Raw genomic sequence first — 21,454 nt, forward strand, 5'->3', positions numbered from 1 at the left:
TGGGCTATCATGGATCAGTTGAATTTAAAGAAGTAACTCTGCAGAGCTTGATCACGTGATTCACATGGCTCTTTACATGTTCGAAATAACTTGTTAATTAATAAGCCCCCCTCCCCAAAAAAAACCAAACAAACAAACCAGGATTCTTACTACACACCTCTGATTCATAGTTTGGATAGCAGGTTTCTTTTGCAGAGGTATGTTTTTTTTCTTCTAGGATGATAAGTCTGTTTTTCTCGATCCCTTGGCCTGTTTTGGTTATTTTGGGGGGGAGGAGGGTGTTTGTTGTTTTTTGTTTTTGTTTTTTAAAATTACTTCTTATAAGGCATTCTAGTAATTTGCTTCTATAGGGAGTCTTTGCATTTCCAGAATTGGGTGGAAGGTTCCAGATGCTGAGAGCAGAGCTGGTCAGAAAACTTTCACAATAGAAAAAGGGGGGGAAAACATTTTGACAAAAAATACCAAAACCAGGAACATTTGTTTGGTTGGTGCTGAGATAGTTGACTGTACATAATAGGGTCCTCAAGATGAATTACCATTGTATAAGAGAGCCAGAAAGCTTTAAGCAGGGAAGTTTGTGTCTTATCTTCGTTTGTGAAGACCTAAAAAATTATATTATGATGTATTTTTCTGGAAAAGTATAGAAGGGGTAAAATTTCTTATTGGAAATGCATGATATGGCAGTGTTACATATTTTATATCAGCAATAGTGAGGGCAAAGAATAAATAAAGTTACATGCTAATAGCCATTGTCTTCAATATATTAAAAAAAACTTGTTGTTTCTACTGACAGGTGATACCATAATGAAAATTAATTATAGTTCTAGTACATGGCAATTACCCTCAATGTTCTCAATTTCTCTGTTTCTCTTTAATAATTTACTGCTATCAGCTCTTAGGAGACATACGGACTAAGGTATAGAAATCCACTGTTTTCCCCTTACTTCTGATAGTTTAACATTTTAATATAGTATGTACTAAGATTATACAAAACTAAATATAAGTAAAGAAGTAATAGAAAATGTCATTTTAAACTTGATATTGTTTGAAGTTGTGTAAGATTGAGTGACATGACTAAATTTCAGTATCTCTGTTCTCCCTTTATTATGATAAATATTTGTATTATTCACTAGTAAAACTTATGCAGAAGAAAATTGATGAGGTGGATAACCTGTCGTGCTATTTGCTTCATTTTTACTTTTGGAATTCTATATAATCAATCTGGCGTTAAGATATTAATGTTGCTTGACTTGTAGAACAATGAAATTGGAGCCATAACGTCAATGCAGGTGATCAGTGAAGGTGTTAGCCTTTGTATAGATCTAAGTTTGTGCAAATACAAAGTTTGACACCTCTTTGTGATCATTGCTAATCTGGGAGTCTGTATGTGATAGAAAAAGCCTGTACGAAGGAGGTACGAGTCGTATGGAATGTACTCCGATGATGATGCCAACAGTGATGCATCCAGTGCCTGTTCAGAAAGATCATACAGCTCTCGCAATGGCAGCATACCTACATATATGCGGCAGACAGAAGATGTGGCAGAGGTCCTCAATCGCTGTGCTAGCTCCAACTGGTCAGAAAGAAAAGAAGGTCTTCTAGGTCTACAGAATTTATTAAAAAATCAGAGGACTTTAAGGTAAGAAAATCTCTTACACAAGAACAGTTTTCCTGTGCAGGCGGGGAGGAGCAGGGTCACTGTTTTGCAGCTGACGCTCATTTTCCCTGTCAGCTTTATGTGTCGATGTAGCCTTCATTGTATTACAAGTAGAATTGGAATTTCAAATTACTGAAATAAGCAAAGTAGTATATTCTTCTGAATAAATAATGCAGATTGCAGTGTTTCTGCGCGATCTCTTTGCATTATCCTGTAAATGGGCAAAAATGATGATGATCAGTTTCTTGGTATGTATTATATTTATAAGATTAGGTGCATCACGTATCACCATGAAAAAAACAGTATCTCATTTTTGCTTTCTTGGGACAATTTTTCAGAAACACAGCTAAAAAACCTAAAGTTTTTACTTGCTGAAAATGTTGACTTTATCCAAAGTAAGATTTCCTTAGCTGCTACTTTCCTGGCATACACATCTGTGGATGCCCAGAGCAAGGTCCATGTCTTTCATTGATATAGCCTGGAGGAACCTGTGACTGTAGATCTAGATATTAGATTAACACAAATCAAACGGTATGAACTGTGTAAAATTAACCAGTGACAAATTCTTTTAGCAAGGAGGAGGACAAGGTATTTGCAGACACAGAAGAAACTGCAAAAACTGGCCTCAAACAAGGAAGGAAACATGTTTTAAGCCCTTTTACCTGTGAAATAAGTACCAGAGATCCTTGTCCCTCATCCCAATACTCTTAAACTACCGAGAGTTGAAATTCTGGAAATGGCCACCATCTCCCATTGCTCAGAATGGGGAGTTAAGCCAAGCTACCCTCACAGAAGAGTGAGGATTTTTATGTGTTGGGATTTCCTCTGAAAGTGTTTCCACTTGGCTTATCCAGAACACCTTCTCTAGTTCTGGGAGAACACTTCATCCAGTTCTCTGGGATCCAAATCGCTCAGTTTGACACCAGATTTTGTCGCTCAGGTTCCTGTGTTTGGCATACAGCAAAGCTACACTGAGTTAATCAGACTCAAACATAGGGTTTGGATTTAGGGCATACCACACATCCAGAGTTACACAGAAAACCTCTTCTTTTATATACATGTACATGTTACATTGCATTTTCTATACATTACATCACATCACATATTTTTGGCTTGGCTTGGTTATTTTGCAGGAACCATTCCCTGTACAGCACGTTCTGTCCATGTGCTGTTCATGCAGGACATGATCTTCACATTGCAGGTTTATCTTGTCCATTGTCACTAGCATTAGGGTTTTGCTGCTTATTTTATCTAGCATAGTCATCCTGACTCCAGCATACTGCTTGTCAAGCCTCTGTTTACAACTTAACTTTCCATTCACCTTCCCAATCATGCCCACTAAGAAATGACACAAGTTACTTCTGTCAAGCTAGGCCTACACTATGCTATTTTCAGGGAGCTAGTGGTAACTTCAAAAGGGCAGCTTAGGACAGCTGTGGCGGTTGTTTCATTGAGTACAATAGAAGATGGGAGCGATTTTGAAAAGGGCATATCTTTAAGAAATTATTTATAGAAGAACACTATTCTTTAGCTCCTGTTAAAGAAGAAATGCTCAGTTGTGAAAAATAATGGCAAAAGAGACTGTTAGTCTTAAAAAAAAAAAAAATGTTTAAATACCCTTGTACCAGATTTACTCAACAAGGAGAGCAGGAGGGGAAATATTGAGGGGTGCTGTGCAGGGGAATTTGGAGCATAGAAGAAAGGGGAAATTGGGGAAAGGACAGGAAGGAGGGAAAAGTTCGTATGTATGTTCTGTCTGTTTTTTGTGCTCCTCCAAAGTGAGTAAGGCATCCAGTGCATGCTGGTTAATCTGGTCAGAAAAGTTTAAATAACATATACATCTTGGGGTTATGCTGCAAATCTTCAAATCAATAGAAATACCACATGGTTAACACTATTCGTGGGATTTTTTGTTTAGTGTGCAAGTATGAAGGGTTTTTTTTAAAGTGAATCATAGATAAGAACTTAGATTAAATTGTAGTTAAGTTTGACTGTATATTAGTAATGTAAGGAAAAACATTACATGCAAGTATCCCAAAAAACAAGCAGTAGAAACTTAAGAGATTCAGATTTAAGATTAAATTTAAAAGAAATCCAAACATGTTAAAATATGTAAATACACAGTTGAAGCACCCCAACAACCTTATCTCTGCCTTGTCATGACACCATGATGGAAGCATTTAAAAAAATTATCTGATGTCTTTAAAAATCAATTTAGTTTAATCTGGGACTGTAATGCACTATTCATAATTGTTAGTCATCACAATGATACCTTTACAAAGCAGAGTTAAGGTTTTTTTGTTTACTTAACAGCATTCCCATACCTTTACATGTTTGGATTTCTTTTAAATTTACTCTTAACTCTTATTTTCCTGGGTTTGTATTGCTTATATGGGGGATAATTACAACATCCCTGTAATATTTTTATCTTTAAATTACTGATATATGTTCTAGTTTAACATAATTTTTATCTGGGAACCTTGTACGGTGTTGAAATTATTGGTGGCACTAAAGAAATAATAAATAGTGATAGAAGTCCTTATTTAATAGCATTAGAGACAAAATTTAAACCAAGAGCTCCTCAAGACAGAAAAATTTCTAATCTGTGGAGTCTTAATTTGTGTCAACTGGAGATGCAATCCTGTGTTCAGCAGAAACTATTTGATACTTCTAGGGTATATCTACACAGCTGCTGAGAGGGTGCTTCCCAGCACGGGTAGACGGACATACGCTAGCTCCGTTCAAGCTAGCGCACTAAAAATAGCAGAATGGCCACAGCGGGCCAGGCTGTGGCTTGGACTCACCACTTGAGTACAGTACAATGCTGCCTATCCCTCTGGATATGTAGAATGGATAGCCTGAGCCTCCACCAATCGCTTTCGTGGGTACACTGCTATTTTTAGCATGCTAGCTCAAGCAGAACTAGCTCATGTCTGTCTACTTGCATTGGGAAGCACCTTCCTAGCTGCTTTGTAGACATATCCCTAAAGACTAAGAATGTCTCTAAATATTCCGTTTCATATTTTAGTTGTCATAAGTGGAAATTTAAACAATGTTTTGGTTATATAACGTTATATAAATGTTACTATAAAGGGACATTATTAGATTAAGTCATATTTAAAAATAAATGTTATCTGTATTAACATTAGATTATTAAAACTGAAAATTTTAAAATGACTTATTATTTGAGGTGTTTAATAACTACCACTTTCACTTTGGCTTGTAGTTAGTTTCACTGGTTGTTCTGTACTAGTACAATGCTATGTTATTTGGTTGCAAATAGTGCATAAGAATGTTTAAATTGAAGTTAAACTTCAAATTCGATTTTAAGCAAAAATGAAATATTTCTATTGAAAAGGTGGTTTTTCAAAACCTCTTAACCTGAACTTTGGGCTTAAAGTATCCAGCCTGTGCCCTTTTAAAAGAATTCCTTACAGTAGCCCATAGTTGACTAATTAATTGTTACATCATTTTAACAGTCGCGTTGAATTGAAAAGATTGTGTGAAATCTTCACAAGGATGTTTGCTGACCCTCATAGCAAGGTATGTTTTATTTTTTTCTTTTGATATTCCTCTGTTTACTTGTAGTCAGCATATTGAAATCTTGTAGATTAATACTACAGAACAATTTCTGTAAATATTAGTAAGTATTCATTTGCAAACTTAAAGTATTTGCCATAAAGGTGTATTATAAGCGTTGAAATGTGAGAGGTAGTCATATGAGTTATTTAGGAGCTCTTTGCAAACAGGTGGTGAGGCATAGGTATGTGTTCTTAATTTTCACTGATAGTGTTAATTGGTAGAATGTAAGGAAACTGATGTCTTGATCCACTTAATTTGAGATTTGAAACAAGTTCTTTTTCTTTTATTGATACAGGATATTTGAGATGAAGTAAATACTAATTTATTGTACGTAAATAGAAATTTATTCAACGTTTAGAGAGTGTTCAACATTATTAAATGTTCTTATAAGCTCATAATGTTTCTTGCAAAGGTAAAATGAAAAGTGATTCTCATTCAGGAATATATTGAGTTTATCTGATGCAAGAAATATTTCAGTTAAATAGTACAAAATGAGGCTGATTAGCAACACCAAATGCATATTTCAGATGCTTTCTAGCTTATATGTTTTTGAGTGATAATGCATTACAGTGTGTGTATTCCTTTTTTCTCATTCATAAATGACTGGTTGGAAATTAAGGCTCTACAGATAGTTTATATGGTTATTAATATTTAGTAAAATGCACGTAAAGAATATATTGCTATCAATAATAAAACAATATCATGTTTTGTTCACATTATATGACTTTTTACAAGGTAAATATGAACCAGTACCTCATAAATCAGGATGACACTATAACAATTTAAATTTTTTTTTTTTGTGTTTCTAAGAGCAATTTTAACTAGCTTATTTTACTGAATCTCCACTTGTGGGTTATATTTTCCGTTTTGGTTGTTTGCATTCTCTCTCTCTCTCTCTCTCTCTCTCTCAAGTGGATGGACCATTGTGCCTTATTTAATGCTCCATTAATGAACTTAAAGTGAAATATCTCAGACAACTGGGCATAGCAGTACAGTTGCTGATATGAAAATAAATATAAAACATTTTTAAAACTTCATGTTTATTTATAATTTAGGACTTATCTTGAATTGTAGGTATTCTGCCTATTGAAAGTTTCTCATTTTGTCTGAGATAACTTCTATCAATCTATCAGTATTGATTAAGTGATAGCAAAACACTCATAAAGTTTCACAGCAAAACAGAAAGTAGTTCATCTCCGTATTTTACAACTCTACTATAAATGTGTCAACTGATGGCTGCTGCTAATAGAATACTGAAAAATGCCTATAAAAATGTTAATGTACACTTGATAAACCTTCAGAACTGGGTGATATGTTAACTGTACTGAAATCCTGACTAATTTAAAGTAACAGTAAAGCACCAAATTAACTTGTCAAAGTTTGTCTGCTGTTTGCTCTTTTTACGGATAAGGCAGAGTAGTAGCCACCTGTGGCAAGATTAGAAATTTGGGAGTTTTGGGGTACACATGAGAATGTGAAGCGTAAAGGCCTTGAGGATCATAGTAAGTCAAGAGAGGAGGAAGCAATGAAAAGGGGAAAAGTTTAAGAATAGATGCCCCAGAGAGATCAAGTGAACAGCCCAAAGTAGAAGAGGGGAGGAAGAGAGAATGACACCCCCCCCCAAAATACTGAAAAATACAGAATTCCAGGAGATCGATAATGGTGGTGGGTACTGCTGAAGCAAAGTGGTAAATGTATGAGATAAGCATCTTGTGTAAGCTTAAGCATTATTTTGCTTGGTCATGCATATACAGTTTTCTTTTAGCAATATCGATCTCTAGAGCATTTATTTAAACTCCATAAATATACCAATGTTGATGAAATGGCATATTGCTGATTTTTGTCACTATTTGACTTGGAAGCTAGTTAATAGGAGTTTGGCTGCTGGATTACAAACATTACATCAGTTCGTATATTGAACTATGCCTGAAAATTTTCTTTATACTAAAAACTTGCTTTCCTTTGCAAAATATGCAAAATTAAAAGTATTCCAGCTTGAAACTGTATATGCCAAATATAGCATTTAAATTATTTCATGACAAGAATGTACAAAAAAACCAGAAGTGACGACATAAGCATGCATGAAATCTTTTTTGGAATGAAGATTACTTTAAAATAGACACTGAGATGTCATAAAGAATTATCGTGTTCCATATGTATATAATATGTCTCTTCTTTTCATGTTTACTGGACACATTGATATAATACATTTTGTTTTGTAAACTGAGGTATCATCCATATTATAACTAAACCAAAGTTTGTAACTGTACAGTAGTGACTTAAAAATATTTACAATTAACCCCTAGTTCCAATCACTGACACTGTTGCCACCACTGGATATTATCAACCATTAAATTGTCCAGCAGCGCATTTCACAGCAGGATACCCCAACTTTAAGCATCAAAAAGTTAATGAACAATTAGGTTTTTTATATTTATATGTGAGGTGACCATATAAAATCTTTTCAAAGGGTTTTTCTCCCAGCTTCTACAGGAATTATTATAACTACAGTATGTAAAGGTGTGAATGTCTAATTTTTTTAATGAGTTCCAGTACATCTTTAACCAAGTACAGTAAATCCTCGCTTAACGTTGTAGTTATCTTCCTGAAAAATGCGACTTGGAGCGAAACGATGTTAAGCGAATCCAGTTTCCCCATAAGAATTAATGTCAATAGGGGGGTTATACGTTCCAGGGGAATTGTTTTCACCAGACAAAAAACTACACACACACACTATAAGTTTTAAACAAACAATTTAATACTGTACACAGCAATGATGATTGTGAAGGTTGATTGAGGTGGTGAATTTAGAGGGAGATAAATTTCCCAGGGAATGCCTTACTACTAAATGATGAACTAGCAATCAGCTGAGCCCTCAAGGGTTAATACATTGTTGTTAATGTAGCCTCACACTCTACAACCGGGGTTTCAAACCTGCAGGCCGCGCTATTTTATCTGGTCCCCCAGCTCCCCACGGCCCCCCACCCCCTCCAGCATTTAGCTAGAGTGGCTCTGGCCCGGCATGCACCGGGGACAGGGTAGGCTCCCTCCCTCCCTGCCTGCCTGCCTTGCCCCTGTGCCACTCCACTCAGGACCTGGGGGGGCACAGGGGTCTGTGTGTTGCCCTTGCCGCTCCTCCAGGTACTTCGCCCGAAGCTCCCTTTCGCCGCGGTTTCCCGTTCCTGGCCAATGGGAAATTCAGGGGAGATACTTGGAGGAGCGGCCAGGGCGACACACAGACCCCTGTGGCCCCTCCTCCCCCAGGTCTCTGCTGCTTTCCGGAGTGGCCGGGCCGCCCCCGCCCCCAAACTCCTCCTGTAGCCAAGCGTCCTGCTGCACCCCACACTCCAACCCCCTGCCCTGAGCCGCCTGCCGCACCCTGCACCCTGACCTCCTGCCCTGAGCCTCCTGCTGTACCCTGCACCCCTCCTGCACCCCCTGGGGGCAGGGAGGGGGCGGAGTTGGGGTGGGGATTTGAGGGAAGGGGTTGGTATGGGGGCAGGGAAAGGGTGGGAAGAGGTAGGGCAGGGGTGGGGCCTCACGGAAGAAGTGGAGTGGGGGCAGGGCCAGGGCAGCAGGGGAGGTGTGGTCAGTGATGCGGCCCTCGGGCCAATGTACTAGTTCTCATGTGGCGCTCGTGGTCATTTGAGTTTGAGACTCCTGCTCTACAAGGCAGCACGAATGGAGGGAGGGGAGACAGCATGGCAGACAGAGACACATACCCTGTGTGTGAGAGAGAGAGAGATGCACATTGGCCCTTTAAGTATGCTGACTCGACTCTAAGTACATTGCCTTTAAAAAGATCCAGAAGTTGAGACAGCAGATGTGGTCCTTCCATCCTGAACCCTGTCCTGTCCCCACCCTGCTCCATATGGAGAAGGGATAAGCGGGGGGCACGAATAGGGGGGAAAGGGACACCCTGACATTAGCCCCCCCTCTGCATAGCGAGCAGGAGGCTCCCAGGGGCAGCACCAAGGCAGAGGGTAGGAGCAGCACATGGCAGTGGGGGCGGGGGAGGGAGGGACAGCTGAACGACTGGCAACTGGTAGCCTGTTGAGCGGCTGCTGCACAGAGAACTTAGGGGAGCGGGGAGCTGATAGGGGGGCTGCCGGTCCACCCTGGTTCCAAGCCCCCACCACCTAGCTGCGACTGGCTGCTCTTCCTGCAAGCAGTGGACAAAGCAGGCGACTGCCATACAACATTGTAAGGGAGCACTGCAAAATTTTAAATGAGCATGTTCCCTAACTGATCAGCAGGTAACAACGTTAACCGGGATGACTTTAAGTAAGGAGTTACTGTACAAGGAATTGCATAGAGAAAAATTAATGTTGTGGTGTTTTTCTGGAAAAAAAATTGGTTTTAAGGAAAAAAATAAACAGGAGCAAACCAACTGCTTATTTCCAAACTATTCTAAGAACAGTTAGAAACATAATTTTAAATTTACTGTGGAAGTTTGAAATACCTTTTTTATTTTTTGTGTTTTTTTTTCTTCCATACAGGAACTTTGCATTGATGGCAACTAATTTGTGTGTTTTTATCTTTTTTCCCCTTTATTCTTTTTGCATGCTGTCCCCTGTGTTGGAACTCTCTTTAGAGAGTAAGTTGGATCAATATTTGCTGGAAACCTAACCTTATTGCATGATTGTGAAATTAACGCTTTTTCTCTATTTTTTTCCTCCCCCAAAGAGTTCATGCAGTGTCAAGCCTTTCGCAATTCATATAGAATTATGCGTGGTAATGTTTTGAGATGTGTTTTTTCTACTAATTAACTGACCTTATTTGGTTATGCACTCCTGTTCTATATTGTGGTGATTGGCGCATCTGAAACTTAATTCATTTTAAAGAAAGATCTCAATTATAGTTATTTTTTCTTACAATATCTGTTTATTTCTCCACTATCAACATGTGATTAAGATGACTGATTTCAGAATTTAAAATTGAATCATGAAAACAAAGACTGTATCTAGAGAAACTATAGCATGTGTGGATTGTTCCCACTATAATTAAAGTTTGAATTCCAGCTTCCACTCTAATCTCACTCTTTTGTTTTGATGTTCATATAAGTTTCTCAAACAAATTGTCCATGCTTTGTCTCAGATTCAGAGGTGTGTGGGTTTTTAGTTTTAGGATTTTTTGGGAGACGGGGAGACTTAGACAAGACAAGGTTTGAAGATAATTCATTACATTTAATATGAACATTTATTTTGGGCAATCTGAGGTGCTCTATGAACATATAAATGTTTAACCAACTTATTCAGCCTTCAGATTTCAGTATAAGAGGCACCAAACCAAATAACTCCAGATCAAGAAATTTATGAGCTCCTGTGACAAAGAAAGCAGAGTTTGTCAGCTTCTGGCTCAGTTTCTTAATCTTTAAAAACCACAAAAAAAAAATCGACAATTAATTGTTATGATGGAGTATCAAGCACTCAGAAGTTAAGGTTTCCCATAATAGTTGTCTGTGCTGTATATATGTTGTGTTTCATATTTCTGTTTGCATTGTTAAATGTAAATATTAGAATATTTTTGTTATTAACAAATACTATTATATAGGGAGAGCTGGTAACGACCGCTGTATTTAATTTGCATTAAACTTCTCATTATAATAGATACTTGTGACCTTTTTGTTAAGAAGCTCATAACACTTCCATTGTTTTCTGCAGGCCTTTGAAAGCTTTTGTCTAGAGAAGTCTGGCTTTGGCCCTGCACCTGCCTCAGTTTTCCCTTCTGTCGTGTCAAAACACCGTATCTCATGTTTTCACAATACTGCTTCCTCTTCTGGGTGTGGCTTAGTACCATAAAATAATATACACAATCTTTCAGCCTTCTTTTATGGGTTCATTTAGTCCATTCGGTTTATAATGGGCTTTGAGATCCACATAACCCTCCATCTTGGCTTAAAAGTTCTTCCTGTCCTTTACCAGGGCTTCCCTTTCCTAACAGACCTCAACGTTCTAAATCCTTTACATTTCTTTCTCCCTGCAGGTCTCTCAGCTGACGCTTGTCCCTCAACAAGCTGGTACTGTTCTTGCAGTTCTCTCTTCTAGGCCTTTTGCCTGGGAGCTCTGAAGAGTTGTCACCTCCCCAGCAAGCTTTTTTTCCATATTCTCTGACTGAAAGGCTGCCCTAATATTCCACAGAAAACCTAGTTTCTAGTCAGATTCTCCCCTAATGGTGACCCCTTGTGCCTTTCTCTTAGGGGAGGTAACCTAAGCCTAGCACAGTTGAGGCTGAGTCAGAATCCTCTTAAAGGGCCAGCGTACCCTGTGACAGTATTATAATATGCAAATTTAGATTTTGCTAACTGGTAGCAAAAGAGGTATCTACAAATAAAACAGTAATTTTGACTTTTTTCCAGTAGTCCCTTGTAAAATTAATTTCTTACTTTTCTATGACGTCCAACAAACTGAAATATGCATCATCCTTATGAAAGTACATTTGATGCAACAGTGTGCTTGATTTTAAACTTAATTGTGTGTGTACATATATGTATTTACAAGTAGTAAGACAGAGCAAATAATTTTGTGACTATCTTTACATTATTTCTTCAGTTTCAGAACTTGAAAATTCACATGCACTGTAAGACATGGATCTTGCTTCACAAAGATCAGTCACAATTTTCTCTGAGTTTTTCCCCCCAACCAAGCTTCTTCTTTTTTTTCTTTATTATTATTTTAAGGAAGGAAACTCAGACAAAACACTTAATGTAATATCATGGTTGAGAATTGAAAATGTACAAAAGCCAAGAAATTGAAAGCTGTAATTTTCCCAGCAATTCTAACTCTATCACACTGCATATATATAATGGTATATAGATGTGTACACAGCAGTAAAAAATATTAAGTATTTGTGTTGGTGTCAGATTTATAGTTGCTATGGAAACCATAACTTCATAAAGTCCTTTTGTACATTTAATTCTCAAGCATGACATTAGCAGAGTTTTCCCCTTCCCTCACATTTAATAAATTGGGCTAGATGAATTCTCCATTGGTAAAAGGAGAGGCAAATTTCACCTCCCTTTGTCATGAAGGGCCATAACAGCAACAGGAAAATTCATCCCCTTGGAAAGGACATAAGAATTGCCATACTGCATTAGACCTGAGGTCCATTTAGTCCAGTACCCTTTCTATGAGGGTGATCAGTGAACTTCAGAGGAAGGTATAAGAACCTTGTAGTGGGCAGATGTGGTAATCTTTCTCCAACATTAGGTTTCATCCTTTTCTATAGTTAGATACTGGCTTAAGCCCTGAAAAATGTTATTTAATATCCCTTCTATAATTTATCATAAACTATGACAATGCCAGATATTCTTGCTGTCAATAGCAAAGTCCAGTATCCTTTCCTTTTTTCAATCTTGCTAAATTCTTGCCCTCAACAGTTTTGTGTGGCAATGAGGAAAGGCAGGCAGTGTTTCCATGGAAGCACTCCCTCCTTTAGAGAACAATAGTTTTAATCTGTGCTGTGTTCCTTATTTAGTCCCTTGGCTGTAGTGGGAATGCACCAAATCAATAAATGCCCAAATCACAGTGTCTAATACCTGGTCTGCAACGTCAACACACCTTTTTGGGGTTGGCTGTGTTTCCCCTAGCAAAAAAAAAAAAAAAAAAAAGTTGTGTTCAGCCATTGCTGTTAAACCATTTTCTGAGACCAATGGAAGCTGGTATAGACTAATGAATTTCTAGAATGCAAAACAAAAAAAAGGTAGTGTTAACATACGGTTAAGTTTGAGAAACAAACATTCAGAAGTCAGGTAGTTTCAAAAATTACAGCTGAAAGAGCAATCTTAATTCAGCCATGTTGCACATCCTATATAGATATATATATAGATAGATATAATATTTACAAACAGAAATGCTACTTTAAGGGTGTTATTTAGATTCCAAAGTTAAATGCTCAAAAGTTAGGAAATGCCTGATGTAAGGTTAATCATAAACCCTTAATTTACCCTCCTTGGTCATCCATCCTGTGCACTGAGGCAGGGGTCCTGGAGGTGGGGGGAGTGGAGTATGGGATCATGTAATTAAGGACTGTGGATAAAATTTTCAAAAGCACCCGAGTCCCATTTTCTAGAGTTTTTATAAGTCCATGTAGAAATTTAAGGCCCGTGGATTATTAAAATTGCAAATTACAATTTTACCCTTATTATAATGTATATGTACAGGGAGCAGAATTCCCCAGGTGATGTTAAATATCACATTTCCGAACTTTTGCATGCTCAACTTTGCAATTGAAGTAACACTCTTTAAAATAGTTTTTTGTAGTAATTTACTAGGTTTGTTGTTTTGTGTTTAAAGAGGAAAAAGGTAAAGTCTGGCAACTTGAGCTCTGTGTTGGGCCTGGGGGGAGACCAGCTTGGCCCTCTTCCCACCCTTTTCCCCACTATAGCTATTTTGACAGTTATTTTGGTATTCCCAGGGATGTGTGCATTGCTGCGGTGGCAGCATGGGTCCAGCTCCTTAGAATGCTCGTGTTCTGTTATTTTGACATGTTGCCAAAATATTCCTGAAGAATGCAAGTGACAGCAGGGAAATAGTGATATTTTAACAGTTGATATTTCAGCCAAATCTAATGGAGTTTCTGGGACAAAGAAAAGGCACTTGGAAAGCCCTGTTAAACCACCAGTTTGCTTATAGTTATATGTAACTCAGGCAGATTAATTGACATAATTTGATCATTTGACTTTCCAGTACTACTGTTTGGAGATTTGTATGTACAGATACAATAATTTTGCAAAACACATTTAGAATGGCCTACACAGAAATCTGTGTGCTATATATTGCTTATATGGAATCGGAATTCAAGTCTTGAGCTTGATAGCTTATTTTCTTGTTTTCAGTGCCCTGGAATTATCAGTGGGTAGGAGTGCTGGGTGTGGGGATCTTCTAATATGGTTCTTGAGTAACCGCCCGACCACGAGCAGCACTGGAGTAATGTTCAGCCTTCACCCAGCAAGAGAAACTTCAAGGACAATAGATGGAAGGGAGGAGAATATGCCCTACAATATTTCATATTAGAGTGGGAAGAAAATGTTTTCTCTTGAGGAACCTTTTACCTATTTGGGACAGGAAGATGGTTTTTAATAGTTAAATATTTAAAGTAGTCCTGAAGATTATACTGTTTGGTGTCTGTAGGATCCTGAGAGAATTTTAATGTATATTTGGCATCCAGTGCCTATTAATTAAGTGCCAGCCTCAAATACCTAGTAACGGACAATTGTAAACTAATCATATGGATTTGCACCCTTAGTGTGTTGAGTATATTTACCTTAATGACCATATGACATCGGTGTTAAAAAGTAATTTTAGTGAACTTATGCAGCAGTGTGTGTTATGGCCTAGATTAGGCTGGAATTCTGGCAGAATACATACCTTTGAAATTGTATATCTAGAAAAATGTATGTTCCAGCATAAGCTCACGTAAATCCAAAAGCTAGTGAAAGGTCCCAAAAAGAAAAATAATGCCACCTATCGGTAAATTTTATATACATACACTTAAAAAAAAATCCCAAACCCTAAAATACTTTGTTTAGAAATTTGTAAAAAAAAATTGTCATACACACTTACATTTGGTGCAGTTTGCAATATACAAATTGACATAGGGTACATCTACACTGGATAAAAAAATGCAGCAGCAATTCTCAGCTCGGGTCAACTGACTAAGGCTCATAGGTCTTGGACTAATAGAGCTGAAAATAGTGTAGATGTTCGCACTCGGTCTGGAGCCCAGGCTCTGAGATCCTGGCTGAGTTTAAACAGAGCCCAGGCTCCAGCCTAAGTGGGAACATCTGTGCTGCTATTTTTAGACTCGGAGCGTGAGCCCCATGAGCCCAAGTCAATTGACCTGGACTCTGAGAATTGCTGCTATGGGGGGTGGGAGGGGCAGTATGCAGCATAAATGTACTCATAGATCATTTTCATGAATATTTGCTTCCCAACACCACTCTTCCAAAATGTCATAGATAGTAGCTAATATGTTTTTAGAAAGTTTAACATTCCATATATTTCCAAAGGACATCATAATCAGAAATGTACTGCAGTTTTTCCTCTACTGGTGTGAATAATTTGTTTCAGAATGCTGCAAGAACAGAGGAGCCTGTTCCATTCTCTAAATCTTCTATGGAAAGGAACAAGCGTTTTCTTGATGCAGATCTCCACAGCTCATATTTTAATTAAGCTTTCTGTGACCTCTTTGCTTTTTTTAAAAAGAAAAGCCAATTTTATTGTCAATGTAGAACTGACTTAATTACATAAAGCTTGAAGTGGAAAGAAGTTTAAATTTAAAAAATAAAGTTGTGCCAGCCATCACAGTAAACATTTCTTTACCCAATGATACTGCATGGAATAGCTAATTGTCAAACTTCAGCTGAAGTTGAATAGCAATATTCTCTTGTATCACGGAGACCAATGAAAAGCAAGACAGATTGTTTTCCTGCTTGGCTGCAAATCACTGCCTCTGTTTGCCTTTGATTCCCCTACTGCTTTCTTCATTATTTGTGAGTTCAACACAGGTCAATGTCGTTTCCTTTTCTTCCCCCCACCCCTCTTTCTTTTTTCCTTCTCTGCCTCCTTTAGGTGTTCAGCATGTTTTTGGAGACCTTGGTCGACTTCATCCAGGTCCATAAAGAAGATCTACAGGATTGGCTGTTTGTGTTGTTGACACAGCTGTTGAAGAAAATGGGTGCTGATTTGCTTGGGTCTGTACAAGCAAAAGTTCAAAAGGCACTTGATGTCACAAGGTAATACATTGCTGACAAAAATGTGTGCAATTTTGATTGGCACCAGAGTATATTCCCCCATCTCTTACTGTACTGTAAGGATATTGCCCCCAAAACAGAATCTGTTGATGGCTTTAAAATGTAACAAATGTAATAATGGTGGTTTTCTAAATATCAGCTAATTTAAAGAATTCAAATTGTCCTAGCCATTTTGAATGCTTAACATTGAAAGATGAATACAGAATCAGTTTTGTAGATTATGAAATGCACATCCTAGCAGGATTGGATTTAATAAACCATACATTGTTGAGAAAGTTTGTCTGTCTTACATGTTATCACATGTAATTGCTTGAAAGTAGTAAGATCTTTTGATATATGTTCTTTCTATGTTAGCTGAATGTTTCTGAAAGTATGATATAGCATATCTACCCAGAAATTAAAACAGGTAGGCATATATTGTAGTTTGAAAGGTAGATGAAGTTTTGAGTAGTTAATATAGATAGAACCTTTAAGTTAGAGTGACCACCTCTACAGTTATTAAATGTATGCCCTATGCAAGTAATGCATTTTGCCTGATTTCTTTATTTTGCAGGGAATCTTTTCCAAACGATCTCCAATTCAGTATTTTAATGAGATTCACTGTTGACCAGACTCAGACACCCAGCTTGAAGGTAAGAATTTACAAGTCTAAATTGCAAATTAAATATTTGTTGATAGAAATTTGCTTTCTCTTACTATTTGAATTTGTATTGCAAAAAAGGTTTTCACTTGGTGGATTTTGTTTTTATAAACTTTCAGACAGTCAAGCCAGCGCTGCAGGACCAGCTTCGCTCTTTTTGGAGCTCCAAGGTTTTTTGTCTGCATTATTGCTTTTTTTAACCCTATGTAAAAACTTTACACCGTTTGAGCATTTTTATTTGTATGCATCCGTCTATGGCTACTAACCTTTGCAAGAAACTTTAAGCATGCAGATATTCAATTTCAAGTGATATACTAGTGTCAGAGCATTTGTTGCAAAAACAAACCTGATAAGACCACACTTCAGTGACTACAGAAGCGACAAAAATATGGCCGCCTAACACCAACCTGGTTATGCAAACTCACTCTATCAAGTCTTTTCTCATTTTATGTTTGTGATTTCCCTACTACGATGATTTTTCCCTAAACTACTTTCATCTTGTAGGTTATGGGCATATTTAAAATTTAAATAATGTTAATATTAACACATGTACCTAAATTTTCATTCAAAAACATATTACTTTTATGTTTAGTGCATTATTTTATTTGTTAAGCTTTTCTAAAAGTAATTGTGTTGCATTATATATGCACGCATTTTCACAGCTTAAGAATATGTCGACATAGAAATGGTTGTACAACCTAAAATTAAAACTGATTTCTGTAGGACGTACAATTAGAGAAAAGGTTGACTTTGGTATAAATTCTGTAAATCCTAATAAGATTTACAAATAAGGCAAATTGGGGAAATAACAAGCATATACAAAACTGGAATTTTCTGCTCTATCTTGCACGAAAATTTTTTACACAATTTGGAATGTTGTGCAACATAACAATGCACAAGATTACACTTTTTTCCTGTACACAGTGGGGCTGAAGTCACATGCAAATACCTCATTTTTTGTTTTGTTTTTGTTTGCAGCACAGTAAAATGTAAACTAATACTCACTCTGAGGACAGTTTATACTTTGACTACTATTACTTTGTGGTGGTGTATTAAACAGCAGCTGCTGTCTCATGATGTGATCTGAGTTGTTGAAGAAAACAAATGAAGTAGTAATGAAATCACACAATTTGTTCCGTAACATGTTCTTAAGACAGAGGTTTATTGCAGGAAGACTAATGCCTTGATTGCTGAGAGTTACTTTCTCCATAGAATTCTGATGTAATTACTAAAGCACGATATGCTCCCTTTTGTGAAGCTCATGTTGTAGATTTGAAAGAAAGCATGGACTTCTGATACGAGGATGAGGTCCAAAGAGTGGAATTCCTTAAAGACTTGGAGCCAGAGCTTAAGACTGAGGATGCCAAGGCCAAGACCATTCTCCTGATGACAGAGAAGAAATTTAAAAAAAAAAGACTGATTTAGGGAACCGATATTGAGCAGTTATCATAAAGATTCATCAGTGTTAGAGAAATATAAGATTTCTCTAATAGAAGTTGGCTGGAGAAGCCACCTCTTTCTTAGAGCTGTGGCTTCAAATGATTGTCTTAATATGAGTAGTTTCAAACAGATTTGGAAAGAATTTTTTAAATATTACCTCTTTTGTAAAGTTTGCCGTTAACAGGCAATAATCTTGTCTTCAGAAATCCAAGAACTTATCATAGCCTATTCCCTACCCCTCAACTTCTTCCTAAAACTTACTACTATCACTGAAGAGCCAGAGAGCATATTTATTAGAAGTAATCAAAAATATAATATAGTAATAGTGTTAAGGATTCTACCTACCTGTGTTAGTATTTTGTACTGGTACCCATCCCCATAGTACCAGAGTGCTTCCCAAGGTTAATTGGATTGACATAGCAAGATTCCTTTTGAACTTGATGGAGCCCAGTTCTTCTCCCTTCAAAGTCTTTTATTAGTGATCAGATTCTGGATAGCTCATCTCTTCTGGAATTTGTTTTACAGACATATCTCCCTTAGCCAAGAGTGCCTTGACTCTGGCTCACACACTGTGTGTCCTGGACTTTGTGTTCTGTGTTTTGTTCAAAGGAGCACAGCTGTCTCCATGGTTCATAACGATATGGTTTCTATTGAAGCTGGAACATGACCCATTAATGGCTTTGAAAATTAGAAGCAGGGCCTTGAACTGGCCTCAGAGGTAGACTTGGGAGCCAGTGGGGGATCCAGAAAACAGGAATGATGTGCTTCTGCAGACCCAGTCCAAGTAGGAGGCAGACAGCCAGGTTTTGCACCAGCTAGTGTCTTTACAGTATTTTCTCATTCAGCTTCTCATACAATGTATTAAAGAAATACCGTTTGAAGGTGACAGATACATAAAAAATACTGGCCAGGTCCATGTCTGGAAGGAAAAAATGAAGGTTTTTAACAAATATTACTTGAGCAGGTACAGTGATAAATCATGTAGAACCATTTTGACAAATACATCATGCTTATGTACAGGATTTTAATTAAATAAATAAAATACATGATCAGGACTATTCAGTGTATTTACCTTTAACTCTAAATAAGTTTTTTTCCCACATTGAAGTTTTGAGAGAGGAGCCACTCTAATATACTTTTACGGATTTGTTACAAAAATAAGAAAACAAATACAAATAAGTGATATGTCACTAATTAATTTACTTCCTATTTCCCTAAACTAATCTAATCTAACACAGTGCAATGATCAGCTCAAGATTACAATTGAAATAGGGTCAATAAATCAGTGGTTCAATTTATCTGGCTCCTCCCCAGTTACTGTAATGAGTAATTAAATCAATGTATAAGATTAATAAAAGAATAACTTCAGTACTTCACAAGAAATTTAAAGACAAAAACCTTTCTTAAATTCAATCAGTTGAGCTAAGAGTTTGCTAAAGACAGAAGCGGACTCTTGTTTTAAGGAAGTATAGCACTTAGAATGATTTCTGTGTATTTTCCCACTTTAGTGTTCCACCTTAAGTTTCTCTGAATATACATCTTATGTTAAAAACTATTTACTTAGCTTATTCCCCTTTCTACACTAATAGTGTCTGTTGTCTTCCTTACACTGTAACATAAATGCAAAAGTGATCCTTAAATCAAGCACTTAGCAGCTTTGGAGCTTTTAACCCAAACTAACTTTTTGTACTAACAGATTGGTGTTTTTTAGTGTCTACCTGTAGAAACTGCTAGTGACACATACATACAACCCTATCTCTACTGGAATGTTGGAGAATTCAGACATTTCTAAAAATCTACACGAAAACACTTTCACATCATTGGCTTCTTAGAGTCTCTAAATCATGTGGTTGATTTTAGTTGAGAATTAGTTGTTGCAAAGAACTTCAGCTTGTTTTGCATGTGGGGAAGTAGCTTCAGGCTTTAACTCAGGGGTCTAAAACACACGGCTGCCCGCAGAGTTATTTCCTGTGGCCCGCCATAGGCACTGACTCCACCGGCAGCCAAGCTCTCCTCTCCCACCTCCCCCCCCCCATTTGACAGCGCTTAGGACTTTCCAGGAGGGAGGAGTGGGGATGCGTCACGCTCAGGGGAGGAGGCGGGGCTGGGGTGGAGATTTGGGGAAGGGGTTGGAATGGGAGGTGGGAAAAGACAGGTCAGGGGCAGGGCCTCGTGGACTAGATGAGCAGTCTGAGGTATGAAGTTCAGCATGTTTGATTCTTCACTGTGAGTAGTTGGGAAGAATGTTTGTTAAAAGTGGCAACGTATTTTGTATGAATAGTTACTTTAAAAAGTTCCTGCCTTCACAGCTATGTTGATAGACTATTAGTGTAGATCATCATCAGTGTTACTGACCACATAAGGAATAGTTACAGGTGTTTATATTTTATTAAAACCCCTTTTCACATTACAATTTTTAAAAAGTTAATACATTGACTTTTAATAACATACTATATTATTCTTCATTTTTGACTATACTTTTGTATCCTATGAAAAAGTTTGTGATGCAGCCCTCGGGCCAATATACTAGTCCTCATGTGACCCTCCTGGTGATTTGAGTTTGAGAACCCTGGTTTAACTGATGGTTAGGGTCTTTCTCTTCTCCTTGTGTGGTCCAAGGAAGAGAGCAGGATACAACTTCAGGTGTCATTCATGTGAGAGCCTCCAGCCCTCCCTTTTTTTCCATATTGTTAGAGTCTTTTGAGGGTTCAGTGTCCGCTTGCTTCGCCTCGGGGACCATCCATGTTCAGTTAGAGATTTTAACATGTTGGCTGTACTCATCATGGACCAATAATTTATCTCAATTGGAGATCAGAGTACAAGATTCCAGTCTGAGGTGAATGCTTTCTTGCAAAATTTCTTGATGAGAACAATCAGATGTCCTCTTCATGAGCAGGACATGTAGAGGACAGGATGAGAAGGGGTTGGTAACATATTTCCACTTAAGCCAGACATAAGTGTGTTAATTGTTTAAAACTAAGTAATGGCTAGTCAGCATTACTCATTCCTACATATTGTCATTACAGTAAGCATAATGAGGGGAAGGAGGCTCTGAGAGGTTGGGGCTCAATCTAGGATTGAGTTTCAGTCAGCTACTCTTTATCCAAGAACTGTTCTCTTGTGTAGGTATTCTGACATATAAATAATGGCATTTTTTGAATCTGTAGAAAGAGATACACAACTTAGTGCTACCAGTATTTAGTTGGCAGCAGAGCCCGACATCTCATCTGTGGCCTCATGTGGAAAGCGATTTGTTAAATGCTCTACAATAGTTTAAAATGCAGCTTGTTTATGCATGAGTAATTACAATATTATGGAGGGGCTGATAACAGCTTCCTGATGATGATGATTATTTATTTGTATTACCATAGTGCCTAGGAGC

The 21,454-nt window shown here is 37.6% G+C and overlaps 2 protein-coding genes across 51 annotated transcripts in view; one reads left to right on the forward strand and one right to left on the reverse strand.

The window, feature by feature from the left end:
• Positions 1–21,454, forward strand: part of CLASP2 (cytoplasmic linker associated protein 2) — a 274,460-nt gene that overhangs the window by 191,744 nt on the left and 61,262 nt on the right. For 15 of the 50 annotated variants that reach the window (XM_038392148.2, XM_038392170.2, XM_038392158.2 and 12 more), the window contains 7 exons: positions 893–916; positions 1,395–1,639; positions 5,137–5,200; positions 5,598–5,600; positions 15,811–15,974; positions 16,546–16,624; positions 16,752–16,802. In XM_038392148.2, coding sequence (XP_038248076.1) covers positions 893–916; positions 1,395–1,639; positions 5,137–5,200; positions 5,598–5,600; positions 15,811–15,974; positions 16,546–16,624; positions 16,752–16,802 — 630 coding nt within the window. The remainder of the gene's footprint in view (positions 1–892; positions 917–1,394; positions 1,640–5,136; positions 5,201–5,597; positions 5,601–15,810; positions 15,975–16,545; positions 16,625–16,751; positions 16,803–21,454) is intronic. The other 35 variants (XM_043508830.1, XM_043508832.1, XM_038392172.2 and 32 more) reach the window with 7 other exon arrangements.
• FBXL2 (F-box and leucine rich repeat protein 2) overlaps positions 1–21,454 on the reverse strand; it is a 463,505-nt gene that overhangs the window by 152,180 nt on the left and 289,871 nt on the right. The gene's annotated exons all lie outside the window — the stretch shown is intronic.

Source organism: Dermochelys coriacea, chromosome 2 (genome assembly GCF_009764565.3).
Source record: "Dermochelys coriacea isolate rDerCor1 chromosome 2, rDerCor1.pri.v4, whole genome shotgun sequence".
NCBI classification, from domain to species: domain Eukaryota; kingdom Metazoa; phylum Chordata; order Testudines; family Dermochelyidae; genus Dermochelys; species Dermochelys coriacea.